At 39.5% G+C, this 21,768-nt stretch overlaps 2 protein-coding genes across 12 annotated transcripts in view; one reads left to right on the top strand and one right to left on the bottom strand.

Annotated features, from left to right (window-relative positions):
- TGS1 (trimethylguanosine synthase 1) overlaps positions 1-4,515 on the bottom strand; it is a 41,722-nt gene extending 37,207 nt beyond the window's left edge. For all 3 annotated transcript variants that reach the window (XR_004972481.1, XM_036338246.1, XM_036338245.1), the window contains exons 1-2: positions 4,213-4,515; positions 734-798 (exon numbers count right to left, since the gene is read on the bottom strand). Coding sequence is in view for 2 of the 3 variants with exons in the window: in XM_036338246.1 (XP_036194139.1) it covers positions 734-798; positions 4,213-4,316 (169 nt within the window). In the remaining variant the exon portion in view is untranslated. The remainder of the gene's footprint in view (positions 1-733; positions 799-4,212) is intronic.
- Positions 4,516-21,768, top strand: part of TMEM68 (transmembrane protein 68) — a 31,940-nt gene continuing 14,687 nt past the window's right edge. Inside the window, exons 1-6 of one of the 9 annotated variants that reach the window (XM_036338248.1) lie at positions 4,544-4,682; positions 6,235-6,407; positions 10,800-10,844; positions 11,424-11,814; positions 17,788-17,952; positions 20,338-20,531. In XM_036338248.1, coding sequence (XP_036194141.1) covers positions 11,493-11,814; positions 17,788-17,952; positions 20,338-20,531 — 681 coding nt within the window. In that variant the 5' untranslated portion in view covers positions 4,544-4,682; positions 6,235-6,407; positions 10,800-10,844; positions 11,424-11,492. Of the gene's footprint in view, positions 4,683-6,234; positions 6,408-10,799; positions 10,845-11,423; positions 11,815-17,787; positions 17,953-20,337; positions 20,532-21,768 lie in introns of all 9 variants that reach the window. The other 8 variants (XM_036338250.1, XM_036338255.1, XM_036338249.1 and 5 more) reach the window with 8 other exon arrangements.

Here is a 21,768-nt window from a genome sequence, read left to right as displayed (position 1 = left end):
TTGTTTCTGCATCTCCTCTGTAAATACGCTTCTACTTCATCTTCAGAGTGCTCCTAACTACCTTTGGTTAGGTGCTGCTCAATCTGAATGAACGTATGCACAAATAAAATCTGGAAAATTTTTGATATGCCTCAGTTTAGCTTTTAAAACAGTGATGGCGAACCTTTTGAGCTCGGCGTGTCAGCATTTTGAAAAACCCTAACTTAACTCTGGTGCCATGTCACATATAGAAATTTTTTGATCTTTGCAACCATAGTAAAACAAAGACTTATATTTTTGATATTTATTTTATATATTTAAATGCCACTTAACAAAGAAAAATCAACCAAAAAAATGAGTTCGCGTGTCACCTCTGACACGTGTGTCATAGGTTCACCATCACTGTTTTAAAACAATAAAATTCTGCATTAGAAACTAATGTTCTCTACTTTTCAAAGCCTCAAATTTCAAGTTGCTTTTATCTAATGGCAACAACTCAGGAAGGAATGCTACATGGAGCAAAAGAGGCTACCTCAACTCCATATAGGAGTTTGCTATAAGAACAGAAAATTTCTGCTTTGATAGGGATTCTAGAACCATGCTATAAAAAAAATGACTATGATTACAGAATATTCTTGCCACATGATATGTTATGCTAAGAAATTAATACAGTATTTATAACGAATTATAATGAATATAGTGCTATGGTTAATTTTAGCAAAAAAGGATGATATAGTTTATACTGTATTATTACCTGCACTGTTGCCGTTGCCTTTAACATAGTAGCCTTTTAATCCCAAATTGCACAATTTTCGATCTCTGTGAAACAAATTAAAGTCAGTATTGAAAAAAATTAAATTATAAATTTAGAGAAGAAATAAATTCAAAGCAACATAGGTTAATACAAAGGTTAAAGATAGAAAAATAATATGCTAATATATTTTCCTAATTTGTAATACAGAAATAGTAATGCCTATCTCATAAGGTTGTTATAAGGATTGGCAGTATCTGTAAAACATTTAGTATTGTGGCAAGCGTTTACAACTACTAGATACTATTTTTGTTAATCTTCATCTGAAGATATTTTTTCCATTGATTTTTAGTGAGAGTGGAAGGGAGGGAGAGAGGGTGAGAAGAGGATGAAAAAAAAAGAGATAACCAGGTGAGAGAGACACATTGACTAGTTGCCTCCCACAGGGCCAGGGACCGAACATGCAACCCAGGTATGTGCCCTTGACTGGGAATCAAACCCGAGGCCCTGTGGAGTGTGGGTTGATGCTCTAACCACTTAGCCCACCGGCCAGGGCATAGCTAATTATTAAAATAAGTGGTATTCAGGATATTGGGGGAAGAACCCAATCCTCCTTATGATGCACAAACAATGAAATGCTCTCTAAATTTGCTGTAAAAGGGAAGCATAAATATGATAAGATTTATCTGATACATATGTAAAATCTACATGCAAACCACAGTCCATCTGCAAATAGGCCAAAATATTCATTGCCTAGTAGACAAGATATTCATCGTCCGAGCAAAGGTTGTTTTGGAGACTAACATAAAATGAAGTACTTATTTAAATATTTTAGCAAACTGAAACATAAATCAAGATAAAACAATTTAGTCTCAATGACTACAGTAGTTGTGTAGGATATACTTGTTTTGGGGAAATACACAATAAAGTATTTGGTAGTGATAATCAGATCTGCAGCGTGTTCTCAAACGGTCCAGAAAAACACTACGATGGTGTGTGTGTGTTATGGAGAGTGGTGAATCTGGGTGGTGGGAATATGGAAGTTCTTTGAATTATTCTTGTAAGTTTAAAATTACTTCAAAATTCATCACTTAAAGAATAAATAATCAAAGCCTGCTTTTTACAGCACAAGCAGCTTTCTACCATGCCACCATTTCAGCAAGGGAGTTACCCTTGACCTATTCTTTCTCATCCTATTCCTTTCCTTTATTCCCTCACATCCATTCCAACTCCTTAATCTCAACAGTTTCTCTCCATTCTCCATTTCCACTGCCATCAATCTTTATCCAAGTCACCCAGAACTTGTAGCCTGAAAAAGGATTATGTGGTTCCCCTCCTTTGAACCATCCCCCAGGTGCTGCTGATTACCCAGGGTGATCTGCAAAAATGCAAATCTGATCCATTCTTCCACAGAGTCCTCCATGCTCTTACACTGTCTATCTCACCAACTCTGTCTTCTTTCTTTGCCAGTCATTTTGTTTCAGTTTCACAGGCTTTCTTGTGCTTCCTCAGGATTTTAGAGTTCTGCTTGCAGGAATGCTTCTGCCCACCCCCAGTTTATTTCCACTCACCCTTTAAACCTCAAGGCTAGGTGTTTGCTATCATAGCATCCTGAACTTCCCTCCCATAGCACTTATAACTTTAACTAACCAAAGGATTATGTAACAGTTGTCTTAATATTGATCTCCTTGGCCAGTAAGTAAAGTCAAAATGTGTTAAGGAAGGGCTGTGTCTTGTACCCCAGTGCCTACTAGTACCTAAAACAAAGGAGCACAAAAATCATTCGTTGAATGAATATATGCACACATAACTACAAAAACAGAAATACTTTTCACATTAAATTTAACATAGTTTTCCATTTCTTCTTGAATTTGCAGATTACTTCACAAAAACACATGATGAATAGTAAGAATAACTTCAAACTAAAACTCTACTACATTAAACTCTATTAAAAGTCTCTCACATAAAATTCAGTTCCACAAGTTGAATCTAGCAGTAAGCCTGTGAGATGATTATGGTAAACATACCTGTTTTAGATATGAACTTACACATCCTATATAATAAAAAGCTAATATGCAAATCAACCTAACAGCAGAACGACGGGTCACTGTGACACACTCTGACCACCAGGGGGCAGACACACTCAATGCGGGAGCTGCCCCCTGGTGGTCAGTGTGCTCCCATAGGGGGAGCCCCACTCAGCCAGAAGACCGGCTCATCTCATGGCTGGCGAGCGCAGCGGCAGTGGCGGGAGCCTCTCCCACCTCTGCGCAGCGTTAAGGATGTCTGACTGACGGCTTAGGCCCATTCCTTGTGGAGGGTGAGCCTAAACCATCAATTGGACATCTCCTGAGGGCTCCTGGAATGCGAGAGGGCACAGGCCGGGCTGAGGGACCCCGCGGGTGCACGAATTTTGTGCACCAGGCCTCTAGTCTAACATAAAGAAAACCATCTACAGAATCCAATTTTTTAGGCATTTCCCCCTCCCCCCACTAGCTTTCTTACAGGTACAGCAGTTTTTACCCAAAACAAATATTTTCCCAAAATAGAAGACAGCTCAAAAACGAATGTAATTGTAGTTAAACCTTTTACCTCACAAGTTATGTTTATGTGAATTGGTGCTTTAATAAATCTTAAGGTTTTAAAAAAGACGTTACCCAAAATAAGTTACTTATCTTTAAACCTTTACCTTGTGATGTCATATCCACTAACGGGATTTCATTTTACATTTCACTTTCCCCCAATTTTAAAATGTCCCCTCATTGCCGTAACCGGTTTGGCTCAGTGGATAGAGCATCGGCCTATGGACTGAAAGGTCCCGGGTTCGATTTCGGTCAAGGGCATGTACCTTGGTTGCGGGCACACCTCCAATAGGGAGTGTGCAGGAGGCAGCTGATCAATGTTTCTCTCTCATCGATGTTTCTAACTCTCTACCTCTCTCCCTTCCTCTCTGTAAAAAATCAATAAAATATATTAAAAAAATAAATAAATAAAATGTCCCCTCAGTTTATATATAAAATGACATATATCAACTACCACATTTTTTCATTACAGCCTACACAGATTTACTCATACACTTAATGGCAGAGGCCACCACTCTCTAAAGTCTGTGAATTTTTTCCCCCCTTTTTCTTTTTTTTCATGTTTTTATTAACTTCAGAGAGAGGAAAGGAGAGGGAGAGAGAGAAACATCAATGATGACAATCATGATGGATGGGCTGCCTTCTGCAAGCCCCCTACTGGCGATCGAGCCCACAACCGGGGCATGTGACCTGACCGAACCGAACCGAGACCACCTGGTTCACGGGTCATGTTCCACCACCGAGCACACCAGGCAGGGCTCCCCTTTTTCTAAAACATCAGCTTGCCCAAGAGTCAAATACTCTCTCTGGCCGTGGTTCCAGGGACCCATTGCAACTGGTCTGCATCACCTCCATTTCTGGGCAATAATCGTGCAAAGGGAGAGCGAAGTTTGTACTTACTCTACAAATGCCCGGGAGCAGAGGCAAAGGATCTTATAATCCTCCTCCAGGTCTTCGATAAAGAGAAACATTTCGGCCACGTGGCTCCACTTCTCGCAGCACATTGTACCCCTCGGAGGAGGCAGCCCTGCGGTGCACGGGGCGGGACGGCAGGGGCCTACAGACCGACAGGAGGCCTCCCGGCGCGCCGACGGGGCGAGGGGCTGGGACCGAGCTGGGGGAGCTGCGGAGCAAGGTAGGAAGCCACCGCCGGAAGTGGTTCGGGAGGTCGCCGGAAGGGGCGGGCCGAGGGGCGGGGTCACACTCAACGCTGCCGGGGTGGGAGCTACTCTTTAGCTTGTTCCTCGCTGGGTTGCTCGCGGGAGATCGGCGCTCGCACTTCTTCGCAGCCTGCAGCCACTGAGCCACCGAGGAGCTGCCGCTTCTGTTCGAGGGTGAGGTCGAGCCGCCTCCCCCGCCTTCCCCTCGAGGTGCGTCGATCCCCGCCTGGGTCTCCCCGGGCTCCTCCCGGCCCGGCGCCCGGGGTTCCGTCCGTCCGTCTCGCGGAGCTGCGAGGAGGCGAGGCCGCGCATCTGGCCTCACCGGGGGCCCCCCGAGTCCGCGTCTGGGGCGCGCGGGCGGGTTTGCTTTCCGCCGGCCTGGCGCTCGGCTCCGGCACTGGAGTGGCCGGGAGGGGAGGCCCCGTGCGGGCCAAGACAAACTCATGCACCCCGCTCCGCAGCTCCCACAGCGCCCAAACTCCCCAGCTCGGCGTGCTCCGCTTCATAGCGATGGGGCGAGGCGTCTGCAGCCTCGCTGGAGGCCTCTGCGCTTGCCCCGTGACTGCTCGGATTCCGGGATCGGAATCGGCCCTACTGTGCGTCGGCGCTCGCGGTGATCAGAGTGGAGTTGCGAGGCCGCGGGGGTAGGGAGTGGTTGGGAGTGCTGCCTTCCACAGTGTTAGGCTTGGCGTCCTGGCTGATGTCCCTTTTACGACGTGTGTGTGACCCGGGCAAGCGACGTCACCTTTTTTTGGATCCTTATTGTGATCATCCGATGAGTAGTGCCTGCTTCCTTTTGGACTCGTGAGAACATACATGAAAGGACGAAATCAGACCTCACACATGTGGTGTTAATAGTGCGAGTGGGTACATGCCTTGTACGCGCCCGGCACTTGTCTGGGTCCCCCTCGGGTTTGCAGCCTGGAAACCGAGTCTCTGCGCTCACGCTGCTGATGACCATGAAAAAAGGCACGTTCGCATAATCAGGATGTAAAAAAAGCCGGAGCACCGTCGCCACAGGTGTCCACAGCGGTCGCTGTGTGGCGTGGGGCATTGGTTGGCACGGCCCAGGCAGCTTCTCCGGGGAAGCATGTGGGGGCTTGGTCTGGGCTACTGATGCCCAGGTGGCACTGGTATTCCTTCAGCACAGTTCCCTGCAACCGGTGCGCTGCGGGCATTTTTAAAACATACAACACCTGCCTGTTTAGTCAGGGGCATCATCCACTTCTCACTCTCTCACTGATGCATTGCCATTGGCGTTAAAAACTGCTGTACTTTCTTTCATCTTGAAACAACAGACTTGATCCGCATCACTCTCTAGATGTCCACTTGTTTCTCTGTCCCTTCCTGTAACAGTATTCCTCTGAAGAGTTGACTGTATTTGCTGTCTTCCCAATTTATTCACTCCCATTTTTTCTTGAACTTCTTCCAGCTAACTTTCATCCCCACTGTAACAAAAACATTTCACATCGGGACTTCCCAGTGCCTCTTTGTTGTAAAATCCATTGATCCATTATTCTTAGACTTCTCCGCCTCATTGGGAACAGCCGAGTGCTCCTTTCTTCTTGAAACACTGCCTTTGACATCCAAGATGCCACTCCTGGAAGGTGGATAGGATGCTGGTTCCTCCTTGTCTTGCCAAATTCTAAAGTGTTAAGTGCCTCATGGCTCAGTCATGGAAATTGTTTATTTTATATTTACTCCCTAGAGGGATATTTAGTTTCATGGTTTTCAATACTGTCTATATGTTGCCAATTCCTAGATATAGTTCTGGAGTCCCTATCTTCCTGCTGCACTCTGCGTGTATCCAGCTGCCTATTTATTGCCTTCACTCTTCGCTCGGATGTCCAGAAGAATCTTAACATGTTCAAAACTGAATTCCGGATCTTCATCCCACCCCCAAACCTGTTCTTTCTGCAGTCCCATCTTTCACAAGTAAGCTGATGATGATGGCAATATTTATTTAGTGCTTATATATTGGAAGGCACTTTTCTCAGCTTTTTAATATACAGTCTTCGTAACAGTCTTATTAGGTAGGTACTGTTATTACCCCCCATTTTACAAACGGAGAAACTGAGGCAGGGATATTAAGTAACTTGTCTATGTCACACAGTAAGTAGCAGTGCCTCCCAGGACACAAATCCATGTTGCCCCAAAACTATGTTGTCCTCCCAGACTTCTGTTTCTCACTCATATTCTCTATCCTTTCATCAGCAAATCCTCTTGACTATATCTTCAAAATATATCCAGAACTGGATTATCTTGTATGACCTTCACTCTGCCACACTGTCTAAGCCACTTTCATCACTCATCTCAGTTATTGCAATAACTTCCTATTTGCTCCCTGTATAGTATATTCTTAACTCAGCAGTCATTTAAAACCCAGAAGAGGCAATCTCCCTCTTCTGATGTCTTCTTCATCTCCCTTAGATAAAGTTCTACAAGTTCTCTCTGCCCATTTCTGACTGCTCTCCCTATCATGCTTCTTTAGCCTACCTTGCTGCTCAGCAGACCACACCAAGTATACATCCTTTGTACTTACTGTTCATTTCGTCAGGAATTCTCTTTCTAATACCCACATGGTTTGTTTCCTCACTTCCTGAGGTTTCTGCTTAAATGTGCTTTTATAGAGGCCTTCCCAGACTACCCATGTAACATAGTGCCCCTCTACCCCTTGTACCGTCGTCTTGCCTGCTATAGATCTCCATATTCTTCTTGCCCTGCTGTATATTTTTCTCTCTGGCACAGGTGGGTTACATGCTCCTCTCACTATCAGGAAGTAGCCTGAGGGGTGAAAGGCTATGAAACCAACATCTGAAATATGGTTGAAGGAATTAAGGATTCTGACTAGAAAGGGGTTTTCACAGCTCACGATAGCTGTCCTGAAACTTAAGAGGTTGTCTAATGGAAGAGGTTCTACAGTACAGAACTAGGTCCAGTAGGGAAAAGTTACAGTGAGGGATGTATAAGGAAGATCTTTTTAGTACTTCAGTGGGTGGTTTTGAAGAAGGAATGGGACGCCTTTTGAGCTTTCTGTTCTGGAAGGGTTTACGTTGGGATCAGGGACAACCCTTTGTGGCGGTTCTTGCACCCAGCCCTGGGGCCCTGTGAAAGCACTGCTGTCCCTCATGCAGGGCTCCCTGTAAACTCTCACTGGATGTCTGCCTATGCACTGTCCCTCTTTCTTTTACTGTGTGTGTTAGTATGTGTAATAAATCAGAATGCGATTGAGGATAAGAGGTGTAGTTCGATTACCAATTTGGGTTGGGAGAGGCTTTAGAATTATAAGATTTTGCAATCCTATTAAAAATCAAATGAGACTAGATTTTTAGGAGCAATTGTATTAATTGTATTTTAGAGCATCAAAAAGATTGGTTTTTAGGCATTAGAAAAGCTTCTAACATATTTGAGAGTCTCTCATAAATTTTAATTTATTAATAACTAGAGGCCCGGTGCACGAAATTTGTACAGGGGTAGGGTTCCCCAGGCCTGGCTGGTGATCAGGGCTGATCGGGGCCTTCCGGTTGCTGGCTGGGGCCTTCCTTTCCCTGGCTGCCAGCTGCCGGCCAGGGCCTTCCTTCATTCTGTGCCGCCCCCTGGTGGTCAGCACATGTCATAGCAGGTGATCGAACTCCCGAGGGGACAATTTGCATATTAGCCTTTTATTATATAGGATATTTAAAAGTTATTTTTCTATTGAGGTATAATTCACCGTAACATTCATCATTATAAAATGTATACACCTCAGTGGTTTTTAGTAAATTCACAAGGTTGTACAGCCATCGCTACTATTGGAACATTTTCATTATCTCCGGAAGACACCTCTGTTTCCATTAGCAATCAGTTCTTTATTGCTCCCTCCTCCAGCACCTGGCAACCAACCACTAATCTTTCTGTCTCTGGATTAGCCTGTTTTAGGTATCTATATATATATAAAAGCCTAAGCGATTGTTATAACTGAACGACCACGACGACCGGTCCACCAGTTGCTATGATGCGCACTGACCACCAGGGGGCAGATGCTCAATGCAGGAGCTGCCCCCTGGTGGTCAGTGCGCTCCCACAGCCAACCTCCCGCAGCCCCTGCCCCCGGCCGGCTGGCCTCCATTGGCCCCTGGTGCTAAACCATTCAGAGAGACCTGATTCTGGGTCGGGGTTTCGTATGTAGCAGAGCAGCTCCCTCACTGCCATCTATTGAAAGTCAGCTCTCAACACAAGGGTTTGTCTTGCTCCCATTCTCTCCCTTCCCCAGGGCTGCCCACCTGCCATGGTGGTAGCACAGCAGTGAGGGAAGGAGGAGGGGGGGAGGTGGGGAACCACACGGTGGTGGGGCACTGAGGGAGGCGTTGGTGTCTGGCATCTGTTCTTTCCATGCCCAGCCAGTGACTGTCCCCCCTCTCCCGACCCTGCTGGGGCCTTCGGGTGGCGGTGGATGCGGTCCCTTTCCCAGGGAGGCCGAGGGCTGGCAGCCAACCTCCTGCATTCCTCCTCCCCCCCCCCCCCGCCCCGCCCCTCCGTGCACCAATTTGTGCACAAAGCCTCTAGTTTTATATAAATGGAATCATACAAAATGTGGCCCTTAGTGTGTGACTGTTTTTTACTTATTATGATGTTATCAAGGTTCATGCATATTGTAGCATGCACCAGTAATTCATTACTTTTTCATACCTGAATAGTATTCTCTTACTGGTATAGCATACTTTTTTCTTTATCTGTTCATCAGTTGATGGACGACACTTGGCTTATTTCCGCTTTTTAGCTGTTATGAATGATGCTGCTGTCAACATTCGTATACAGATTTTTATGTGAATATGTTTTCAGTCCTCTTGGATATATGCCTAAGAGTAGAATTGCCGGGTCATTTGGTAACTCTGGGGTAATAGCTTTTTGAGGAGCTGTCAAACCGATTTCCACAGTGGTTGCAACATGTACATCCCACCAGCAATGTGTGAAAGTTCTGATTTCTTCACATCATCACCAACACTTGTTCTTTTCCATTTTTTAAAAATTATAGCCATCCTAATGGGGAAAACTCTAATTTTAAAAAAATGCTTTTCTATGTTAACATTCTAAATGATCAAACACTGGTAGATTATAGTGATTTAACTCTTTAGATTTATTAGAATCTGCTGTAAATAAAGCCCACTGTATTTTTTAAAAGGTTTTACTTATTTTGAGAGAGAAACATGGATTTGTTGTTTTGCTTATCTTTTTTTTTATATATATATTTTATTGATTTTTTACAGAGAGGAAGGGAGAGAGACAGAGAGTTAGAAACATCGATGAGAGAGAAACATCGATCAGCCGCCTCCTGCACATCTCCTACTGGGGATGTGCCCGCAACCCAGGTACATGCCCTTGACCGGAATCGAACCTGGGACCTTTCAGTCCGCAGGCCGACGCTCTATCCACTGAGCCAAACCGGTTTTGGCTGTTGTTTTGCTTATTTATGCATTCGTTAGTTGTTACTTTTCTTTCTTTCTTTTTTTGTGTGTTTGTTTTGTTAAAACTCACCTGAGGATATTTTTCTATTGATATTTAGAGAGAGTGGAAGGGAGGGAGAGAGAGAAAAACATCCATGTGAGAGAGACACATTGATTGGTTGCCTCCCGTACATGCCATGGGGCCGAGGATCATCGATCCTGCAACTGAGGTACATGCCCTTGACCGGAATTGAACCTGTAACCCTTCAGTTTGCAGTCCTATGCTCTATCCACTGAGCAAAACCAGCTAGGGCTAGTTGTTTCCTGTATGTGCCCTGACCGGGTATCGAACCCACAACCGTGGTGTATTGGGATGATTCTCTAATCAACTGAGCTACCTGGCCAGGATGAGCCCAGTCTTAATGTGTGCTGTGTTTACTTCTGTTACCATGATAGGTCCAGATTTTTCACAAATAAATGGGAGAACATGATCATAAGGGCTAATATAAATGTATCATTGAACATCATGTTTGACCAGCTTATTATCTGGCAAATTTACTGGAAAAAAACAAAACAAAAAACATGATCAGTTACAAATCTAAACTTCATTCTCTTTTTTTCTGAAGAAGCAAAGTTTTTCATAGCTCTGAGCTCTGAATTTAAAAAAAAAAAAAAAAAGTCTCAGGTGGGAAGTAAACAACATGTAGACAGTATATAGAGGTATCCTCACTAAAGCATAATTGAGTAAGTATAATTTTTAATTGTGATACACTAGTGTGGGCTGTATTCATATTTGTCACACGTTTTTGCATGTTTCTTGCTATTGTTTGGAAAATTTAACTCTAGTATTGATGATTATCTTTTTAAAAATCATATTTTTTCCCATTTATATACTGTTTTCCAGAATACCTACATAGAAGCTTGGGACAAAATATTTATCTAATTTCTGGTAAGTTAACTGACAGATTTAGAAAGTAACATAAAATAATTGTATGGCTATATTTTCAGTCACTTAAGATTTAAGATAATTTTTAGAAGATAAAAATGATACTGATAAAATTTTATTATTACATAATGCCAAAGGAAAAGACAGCTTTTCTATAAACCTGCTTATAAAAGATAATATCCAAAAATGTATGTCATAATTTCCTAAAGACGTGAGTTACTTTTATTGAATCAGATATTAATGTTATCTTTTGTGAAGAATAGAGTTATCTCAACATAACCTGGTGTAAGATACATTCAGTATGCTCTACTTAAGGTAAAAGTCACATTATTAAGATCAATCTGAAGTTTCATTCTTCATCAGCCTTATTTCCCTCTCTCAGTTATAACTTGTGAGTTATTTCAAAAGCTAAACCTGATACACTTTCTGAGTGGACAAATGAAATCTTATAATTTTCACATTTAAATCTGCAACAATCTACTCATTTTTGGTAGAAATGACTTTATATAGTACTTATGTAGACTAAAATATTTAACTTTTTAGCTATGAAAAGAATAACATTGGATTATTTTTCCATTCTAGTGGCAAAATTAAAGACTTGTCATGATAATGAAGAAAGAAACTGAATTTGTCATTTTCACCTAAAGAAAAATGATAGACAGAAATCAAACCTGTACAGGACAGGACTCTATGCCCTATATGAGTTGTCTGATTCACATATTTGAAGAATGGTTTGGCGTGGAACAATTGGAGGACTATTTGAATTTTGCAAACTATCTCGTATGGGTTTTTACACCGCTAATACTTTTAATACTTCCTTACTTTACTATTTTTCTGCTCTACCTTACTATTGTTTTCTTACACATTTATAAGAGGAAGAATGTATTAAAAGAAGCCTATTCTCATAATTTATGGGATGGCGCAAGGAAGACAGTAGCAACTCTGTGGGATGGACATGCAGCAGTTTGGCATGGTAAGCAAGATTGCATTGATCTCTGTGTGTTGCTCTTTGTGTTTGTGGCAATGGAAACGATATCATTCCATTTCCCTGATTGAGAAGATACTGAAAATATAATGGGATATTTACTCTTTATCTATTTGCATGCATTGTGCAGGTATACGTTTTAAAATGATTTTTCCCAAATACATTAGTGTCCATTAAAGAACTACACAGCAGTTAAACTATTACTATAAGCTAAAATATAAAAATTTATATTTAAGACATCTAAAAGAGTAAGAGACTATTTAAAACATAGAAAACTGTTTTGAAAATACTTTCATTGTTTAGTATTTAGTTCCATTTAATTCCTATTGTTTAAAATAGGTTTGACTTTCCCAGTGTAGAGATATTTTAAAAATGAATACTAAATATAATTTGTATACCAAAAGTTACCTTTTTAGGTGTGATTCATTTCAGAGGTTATTATATCTTTCTCAATAAGTGAGATAGCAGTGCGTTTATCTCCAGGATATTCATTTTTTTTTCTTTATTTTAGAAAATGTAATATACATTTAATGGTTGGTGGTTCTTCATTTGGCTGTCATGAAACTTGCCCTCTAGTGGCCCATTTTCAAGAACTTGCTGTTTTTCTCTATCACTTTTTACCTTATTTGTTGGTCTCTTTTGTTTTGGACTATACAAAAATACAGACGTTCAATAGGCTGGTAACAAAGATGTGCCCTGTATATCATGTTGTTGAGCATCAAAAGTGTTTTCACAGAAAGTCATAGAAGGAAGCACCGATTTTGAAATAGACATCTGAGGTGGTGATCATTCTAAGGAATATAAATGTCAGGTCACTGTTTTGTACACCTGAAGCTAATATATTATATGTCAATTATACTTTAATAAAAAAAACAGACACTTAAAATTATATGTAAGTATAAAGCTGCTCTTACCAAAGATCACCAGTGACATGCTTATTAGGTTAATGTGTTGTCAATTTAATACTGTATACATTCTTACAGATTTTTTTTGAGCACGTAACTATACCATATCCAGCAGTTCTCAACCTGTGGGTCGAGACCCCTTTGGTGGTCGAACGACCCTTTCACAGGGGTCGCCTAAGACCATCCTGCATATCAGATATTTACATTATGATTCATAACAGTAGCAACATTACAGTTATGAAGGAGCAACGAAAATAATTTTATGGTTGGGTCACAACATGAGGAACTGTATTTAAAGGGCCAGAAGGTTAAGAACTACTGCCATATACTGTAAAATGTTTAACATGCATTAATTCTTTTATACCTTACCAGAGGCCTGGTACACGAAATTCGTGCACTTGAGGGGAAGGGGAGTCCCTCAGCCCAGCCTGCAACCTCTTGCAGTCCGGGAGCCCTCATGGATGTCCAACTGATGGCAGGCCTAAGCTGGCAGTTGGACATCCTTAGTGCTGCCACAGAGGCGAGCCATGAGCCTGGCTTCTGGCTGAGTGGTGCTCCCCCTGTGGGAGCGCACTGACCACCAGGGAGCAGCTCCTGCGTTGAGCGTCTGCCCCCTGGTAGTCAGTGCACATCATAGTGACCAGTCCGTGGTTCGGTTGATTTGCATATTAGCCTTTTATTATATAGGATAACATAATAGGTAGGTTCTGTTACCTCCATTTTATAGTTTTGCTGTGAGGAAGCAGAGTTTGTTATTTGCCCAAGGCACCCTAGGAAGCTAGGAGGAAGAGCCCGAATGCAACCTCAGATATCAAGCTCTAAGATGTGTGCTTTTACAATCTGTGCTGTGTGGTGAGTTCGTCCCAGATTGGGGATTCAGGGTCAAAAGTAGTGGTATTCAGCAGGTTTGCAAACAGGAACCATATGTCTTTGATGAATTAAATTTCTAATATTTACTCATTTATACTAATGCTCTTGTTAGTCAGTACAACTCTCACACTCTCTGATGGTTGTTTAACATGAGGCAAGGCAATACTTCAGCATTCCATGAGTGTGTGCCTGCAGAGACTGCATCTAGGAAGACTGCTATTATTCATTCTCTTTAAAACAGTGATACAAAAATTCAGTGGTGTCATTTACAATACTCCCTCCCACATATATACATGCCCCCGCGCTCCCCCCTTCTACTCCCTCCCCCTGTAGCTCAGGATAACATGCTTTGTAAGGAATAGTTGAAATTTATTTATATTTTAGGAGACATGGTTTAATTTGGATAACTTCAAGTGCTGAACTTATTTGTAGCAGAATATCTAATTTTGAGGTGTCTAATTATTGAGGTATTTTAAAATATGCACTTATGACTCAGAGGAGGTTAAAAGGTATATACCTTTCGAGCCCACCCAGGGACGCCAAAAAAATGTATATATATAGTTCTTACTGTTTTAATGTTTTATTATGATAACATTTTTATTAGATAAATGATACTTTAAAAAAATTTATTGCTTTCAGAGAGGAAGGAAGAGGGAGAGAGACAGAGAAACATCAATGATGAGAGAGAATCATTGATTGGCTGCCTCCTGCACGCCCCCTACTGGGGATGAACCCGCAATCTGGTCATGTGCCCTTGACCAGAATCAAACCTGGGACTTCTCAGTCCACAGGCTGATACTCTATCCACTGAGCCAAACCAGCTAGGGCGATAAATGATGCTTTTAAAATGATTTTCTTTATCCTGTTCTTTAGTGACATATATAAAAGGCATTTGTGTGCATATTTGGATTTTGTATTGGTGTCAAGTCAGTTTTAATCATGCTTTTTAAAGAATTTTCAAAGGAACTTTTAACTAATATAAACGTTCATTGTAAAAAATGTGTCAAAAAATAAAAATAAAATAATAGTCACCTAAAATTTACCATAATGTGTATAATTTATTTTATTAATCTTCACCCAAGGATTCATTGATTCTAGAGAAAAAGAGGGAGGGAAGGAGCAGGGGAGGGAGGGAGGAAGAGAGAGAGAGAGAGAGAGAGAGAGAGAGAGAGAGAGAGAGAATGAATATGAATGTGTGACAATTATTTGCCTCCTGATGAACCCTGACTAGGTATCAAATAGTTATGTGCCCAACCAGGAATCGAACCTGAAACTTCTTGGTGGGTGGGACAGTGCTCAACCAACTGAGGCACCTGGCTGAGCAGTGTGTAGGGTTTTTTTTATGACAGATTTAGAAGGGATCTATCTCAGGAGGAGATTATTCTTATCTGAATTCATGCTGCTGATGTCTAAGCCAGTAGCAGGTTAACACCTTTACCTAATAAATACTGCTATGAAGATGAGACTACTTGAGCTCCAGTATAGCCGTCAGATCCGCTCTCTGTGGGCTAAGCTACATGGAAAGCCAAAAACTCAGGAGAGTGCCTAGTGAACATTGGGTCACTGCAGGGGAGGTAATAAATTTGTATTTAACAGCATCAAATAAGAGAGCCATATTCATCCCAGAAGAGTATGTTCTTCTTAATGGAGCCCAGACTACTCAAAATCTGCATATTGAGGCTCCTCTTCCCTGGACAGTGGTTGGATGGACATTGACCATAGATTGCCTTTGTGATTGCTTTCTCTGAGCTCTTGCTCATCAGATCCCCCTCAGGATTGGTGTAGTATAGGCAGGAGACGATGGGCTACACTTTGAAACTAACATTGGGAAGAAAATGGTACATTTAAGAGTTTTTGCATTGAAGTTGGTGACCGGGTGAATAGAGTCTGAGAGAGGAGGAGTTAAAGTGCTCTAAGTTTTCTACTTCTGCTACACAGGAAAACATTGGCCCAGAAGTGCTCTATTTAGATGAACAGAAGCACAAAGGTGGGAAAGCGTACTAGTAGTTAGGGAGCCATCATTGGTCCATATGATGAAAGAATGAAAGAATCTGAATAATATCACTAGTTGGGCAATTATCACTTGTTGGACTAAAGTGATAATCCACTGATGCTTTCCGAGCCAGGAGTGGTATGATCTATTTGTGCTTTAAGAGTGACACAGTTAAGTAATATTTGGACTTTATGTTTATTGGCACTATAGTAAACTATAGTTTCTGTCAAGAATTGAATTGATTAGCTAAACTTTCCTGCTTTCAACCAGATGATTTGGTATATGTAAGTAGTTCAATTATTTCTTAAATATTTTTTTAAAATATTCTGAAAGCAAGAAAGAACCTCAAAAATATTTTGTTTAGAATTCCTCAAAGAAGTATTCTTAATTTCTCAGAAAATGTATCTGATGAGACAGTTGATCCTTTTGCTAACTTCAGATAATTTTAGTGATTGTTCTGTCCAGCTTAAAATAAATTGAATTAACTTGAATTAGTATTAGGTAATTGGAAAGAAATGTTAAAAAACAAAAACATGAAATCTTGAAATATCACTAAATTTAATTTTTACAAGCTTTCATTCTTTTGACCTGAAACTAACATATTAAATGTCAACTATAATTTAAATTTTTTAAAAAATTCTTAATCATTATCTTGAGTCCGTTTGAATTATTATCAAGTAGTTCATGCTTTCAACACTAGAATCACAGTCACCACTCTTAATTTAATCTGGTGAAGACCTTAGAAACTACCATAAAAATGAATTTCCTGCACTAAAATTTATACTGAAATCTTTATTTGAATGCTTGTTTCTTAGCAAAGCAAATGGATAAAACCTTGTGGGAAAGAAACAGACTAAAAGTTTCAGATTTTCATATTCTGGATTCTTCTTTTATCTCTGACATGTGAACAGCAATCCTTGGGAGAGCTGTTCTGTGTGAGGCAGTGTATGGCTGTAGGAACTTCCTTCCCTTTTCTGCTATAGTCAAGGAAATTTCCTTTTTACCTTTCCTTTTTCTTTGAGCTTAATAATGCTCTTGGCCTCTGGATGCTTGCTTTTTTCTTCCCTCCCTCCCTCCCTCCCTCCCTCCCTCCCTCCCTCCCTCCCTCCCTCCCTCCCTTCCTTCCTTCCTTCCTTCCTTCCTTCCTTCCTTCCTTCCTTCCTTCCAGAAAGCCTTCCAAAGCAATTTTATTTAATTGGATGGAGTACCAACCAAAATGGTGTTCCTTTTATTACATGAAAAATAATAACAAAAACATCTTAGAACTGCTTTTGCTGCATCTTACTAAGTTTTAGTATGTTGCATTTCTCTTTTTTTATCCTCTCCTGAGGACATGCTTTCATTGATTTTTTTTTTTTTTTTTGAGAGAGAGAGAGAGAGAGAGAGAATGAATGAGAATAAGGGAGAGGGAGAGAGAGAAACATAGCTGTGAGAATGAAACATTGATCAGTTGCCTTCCATACATGCCCCTATCAGAGATCAAACCCACAACCTAACCAGTATGTACCCTGACTGGAAATTGAACCCGCCACCTTTTAGTTTACGGGATGATGCTCCAACCAACGGAGCCACATGGGCCAGGGCAAATACGTTGCATTTTCATTTTCCATTGTCTCAAGATACGGTTTTTTATTTCTCGTTTGATGCCTTCATTGACCCATTTGTTCAGTAGGCTTTTTTCTTTTTGCTAGGACCTGCTGAGCCTGTGCCCTGACTGGTGAGATGGGAAGGAAAAGCAGATCTTATAACTAGAGCCATGATCACATTTCACATGTTCCTTGGAGTATCAGTTCCCAACTCCTATGATAAAATACTCAAGAGTATTTTCCTCTGAAACATAGGTGGAGCTTACCTTAATATTCCTCACAATCCACCAACAGTACAGGATCGCTATAAAAATGTATTGGTGTTCGGTAACAGTGTGAAGGACAGTAGGCAGATTAACTTAGCTGGTGGAGGAGAACAGATTCAATTAGAAGAGTCTCATTCCTCTCCTCACGTCCACTACCCGTTACAATCTGTCATTTGCTTCCCTTGCTGAAACCCTTGTTCTCTAATTTTACTTGTATTATTGGAGAGATGGTTTCTTGACACCCAGTTCAAATTTCTGATCACTGTTTTGCTTTGTTTTTCCCCTAATGTATACTTAATAATAAGCATATTTGAAGTATTTGCATTTTGTCTTTCTAACAGGTTATGAAGTTCATGGAATGGAAAAAATACCAGAAGGACCAGCGCTTATAATTTTTTACCATGGAGCTATTCCCATAGATTTTTATTACTTCATGGCTAAAATTTTTATCCAAAAAGGCAGAACTTGCCGAGTAGTAGCTGATCACTTTGTCTTTAAAATTCCAGGTAAACTTTCACTGTACATAATGTTAATTAACACAATCAAATTATGGGATAGTCTGTATCTTTGAGCTCTCTGGTATCATTTGGAAAAACTTTTTGCCTTTTTAGTTTACACACTTGGAACTCTAATCTGGGAGCGTCTAATTATCCTCATTATAGATAAAAGCTTATTTGATCTCTTTCTTTATTATCAGGTATTTAGACCTTATTTTTCAAAGTTAAATCCTGAACTTTTACTTTTAAAAATTAAATTATAACTTTTGCTGGGTAATGTATATTTTGGTACGGAGAGTCTATTATGGTTTTTTTTGTCATATTTCTTGACTTCATACTAGGTAGACTTATAACTTAAGATTGAGGACCACATTCTTTTTAATCTGTTCATAAAGGCTTTGTGCCTTTTAAAAAAGATTAATTAACCAAATGTTTTCAAACACAATAGAATTCTCTTTTAAAAATCTCTGTAAAAAATCTCATTGAGATTTAATCTTATTTTCGTCTCTTATTAAATTACCAGAAACAAGCCAAAAAGTTTATAGTTTGTTCTCTGGAATAATGAAAAAAAAAAAAAGCGACCTATCAACCAGACAGACAAACACCAAACAGTGAATTAAATAACAGTCTACTCAGTGCCTTTCATAGACATGGTTAATGTTTTGGGTATCCTAAGGTCACTAAAAAGACATTTGTATTTTTTAAAATATATTTTTGTTGATTTCAGAGAGGAAGGGAGAGGGAGAGAGAGATAGAAACATCAGTGATAAGAGAGAATCATTGATTGGCTGCCTCCTGCATGCCTCCTAGGGGATTGAGCCCATAACCCTGGGCATGTGCCTTTGACCAGAATCGAACCTGGGACCCTTGAGTCTGCAGGTCAATGCTTTATCCACTGAGCCAAACCAGCTAGGACAGTCATTTGTATTTTGTGTATAAACTTAATAGACTATCAAAGGTTTTTCTTTAGTTAGTAATATGATCACTTTATAGTAAAATTTGAAAATTAGAGGAAAAAACATCATTATACTAGTAATCTTGTTACTCTAATATAACCAGTTAGCCTTTTAATTTATTTTGTTTCATTTTTAATTCACATATTCACATATTATGCAAACAATTTTGTTCTTTTAAAAAATATTTTAATGTTAGCATTAACATTTTACCATGTTTTATAAAGAGCAGTTTAAAAAAATAATTTTTAAAGTAAAGAATAGTTTTAATGGATGACTAAAATATTTAATTACTTAGTTTTCTCTTATGAAAAATTAGGGTACTTCCATTTTTTTCTTCTTATACATAATAGTGAATATTTTTATTTAGCCTTTGGCTTTTAAAATACTTTCCCCCTTTATGATCTTATCATTCAGGAAACCTCCCTTGTTCTTTCATTTATTATGATACTGCTTCTAATGAAATCAGTGGGCTTTTAATATAATGTAACATGAAAATTATTTCAATTTTAATAATATTTATAATCTTGTTTTAGATCCTTAAACCTATGAGAAGGTTGATTAGTCTGAATAATTTTTACTACTCATTTCATTTTCCAGTTTAAGGAATAATGTATACTATCATTAGTACTCTAAAGTTTCAGTTTAGGATTTGCTTAAAATATTTAATTACTTGACAGGATTATATTTTCTCCTAAAATAGTTGTAATTTTTTAAATTATATAATATTAGGACCTGCAATTAGCTGTTCCTAAGTCAAACACTCACTTTAGTAAAAACTCTTAATGATTTTGCTATTATTATTGACATAAAATTTTCTTGGAATTAGCATCATCTAACGTATAATTTCAGTAGATTTTATCATGGCTTGCCAGTTTTGATAGGGCTAAGCATAGTCAGATTCACATGCTCTTGAGTGAGTCTTTCTTACAGGTTTAATGGAAGATTAGATTTGTGACTGCTGATAGGATTATTTCTGATTGCTTTAATAAATGCTGTAGACAGTGTTTAGCCATGAGATGCTAGTGGAAGGAACTTTGGACCAGAATCTCTGCCCTGCCATTTGCTTGGTGTGTGACTTTGAGCAGGCCACTTACACTCTGAACCAACTTTTCCTCTTCTGTAAAATAAGGATAAGAATCCCTGTTTTTCAAGGTTTTTGTGAGTTTTAATTAAAAATTTGAATATGTAAAGTAGCCAGAGTAGAAGGTGATCACTAAGATGTCATCAAGAGTAGATGTTGTTTAAGATGAAGCTATTATTTTATCAGCAATATTAATCTTATGTTAACCTTGAGAGTTCTTGTTGATTTTTAAAAAGTTAAAAAGAATTTACTGATTTAAATATAGATAGCACATTTTTTAGGTTGTGAAGATATTTGCTCTTGAAGAATTGGACAAGAAATACTTAAGATACATATTCATGCTAATGTTTCTTACAGGGTTTAGTTTATTACTTGATGTATTTTGTGCTCTACATGGACCAAGAGAAAAATGTGTTGAAATTCTGAGGAGTGGTCACTTGTTAGCTATTTCACCAGGTGGAGTTCGAGAAGCCCTAATTAGTGATGAAACCTACAACATCATATGGGGTAATCGTAAAGGCTTCGCTCAGGTTGCAATTGATGCAGAAGTGGTGAGTTGTATAAAGCTAATTACTAAAGTAAAGCTAGGTTGTATTTATAATAGATGCTTAAATAGTGAGCCAAAGTATATAAGAATTTAGATACTGTCATTGCAGTACTTTAAGTTAGTGTATATAACTCTTAAAGGGTAGCATTGGGGAAATGTTCCTGTGGATGGGAAACCATCTGAAAAATTCAATCTGGAAATTTGGCAAATATTCAGCAACATTTTATTTTACATTTCAAAATTCAGCATCTTTTAATCAGATTTGTAAAATTCTTTTATTTCTTTAGTTATATTTATTTTTGTAAGTAATAACCAGTCCACCTCTATGTATTTTAATCCTTGTGTACGATTGACTTGGCATATGTCAGTGATGGTTGTTGGTTGGTTTCATTGCAATTCTTTTGTCTGTGATCAATTCATATTACAAAAGGACTCAAATAATAAATGACTAATCATTTTTTATCAAGAAATGTGATCAGCTATCTAGTAGTATGAATAAAAATGACAAATAGGTGTGGGTGATATTTAGATCTTTTTAAAAGACTTTACAAATGAATTTGTCAAAGTTAGATGTTCTGGGATTCGATTATTCTACTTAATAGACTGAAGAATGTGAATTTTATTTTTTTCTTTTGCCTTGGAAAATATTTCTCAGCCTTTTGGTCTCCATATTGTACTTTGTCCTATAAAATATTTAGTACTCATGGGATGGTTTCTTCTTTGTTTTCTGTTTGTTTTAATTTTAGATTGTCTATGAGAAAAACAAGTAGTAGTATCTTGGACAAAGTGTGCTCTTTTTCTAGGCCAATCGATTAGCTAAAGACAGCTGCCAGTACTTCACATTTTAGTTTTTTGTGTACCCATTTTGCCACAACAAAGACCAGTGTACACTTTTATTTTTTAAAAAATATATTTTATTGATTTTTTACAGAGAAGAAGGGAGAGGGCTAGAGAGTTAGAAACATTGATGAGAGAGAAACACTGATCAGCTGCCTCCTGGACACCCCCTACTGGGGATGTGCCCGCAACCAAGGTACATGCCCTTGACCAGAATCGAACCTGGGACCCTTCAGTCCGCAGGCCGACGCTCTATCCCCTGAGCCAAACCGGTTAGGGCTCAGTGTACACCTTTAGCTTGCCTATTCATCTTGCAGACTACTGAATAAAAAGAAAAAGCTAATGGATAATTCATTCTAACCCAAGACCAGTATTTGAAAAAGAGTGGAAATTTTCTCTATATT

The sequence above is a fragment of the Myotis myotis genome, unplaced genomic scaffold, assembly GCF_014108235.1.
Source record: "Myotis myotis isolate mMyoMyo1 unplaced genomic scaffold, mMyoMyo1.p scaffold_m19_p_16, whole genome shotgun sequence".
NCBI lineage: Eukaryota > Metazoa > Chordata > Mammalia > Chiroptera > Vespertilionidae > Myotis > Myotis myotis.
The sequence above is the reverse complement of the archived record's forward strand: the minus strand, read 5'-3'. Positions and strand labels throughout refer to the sequence as shown.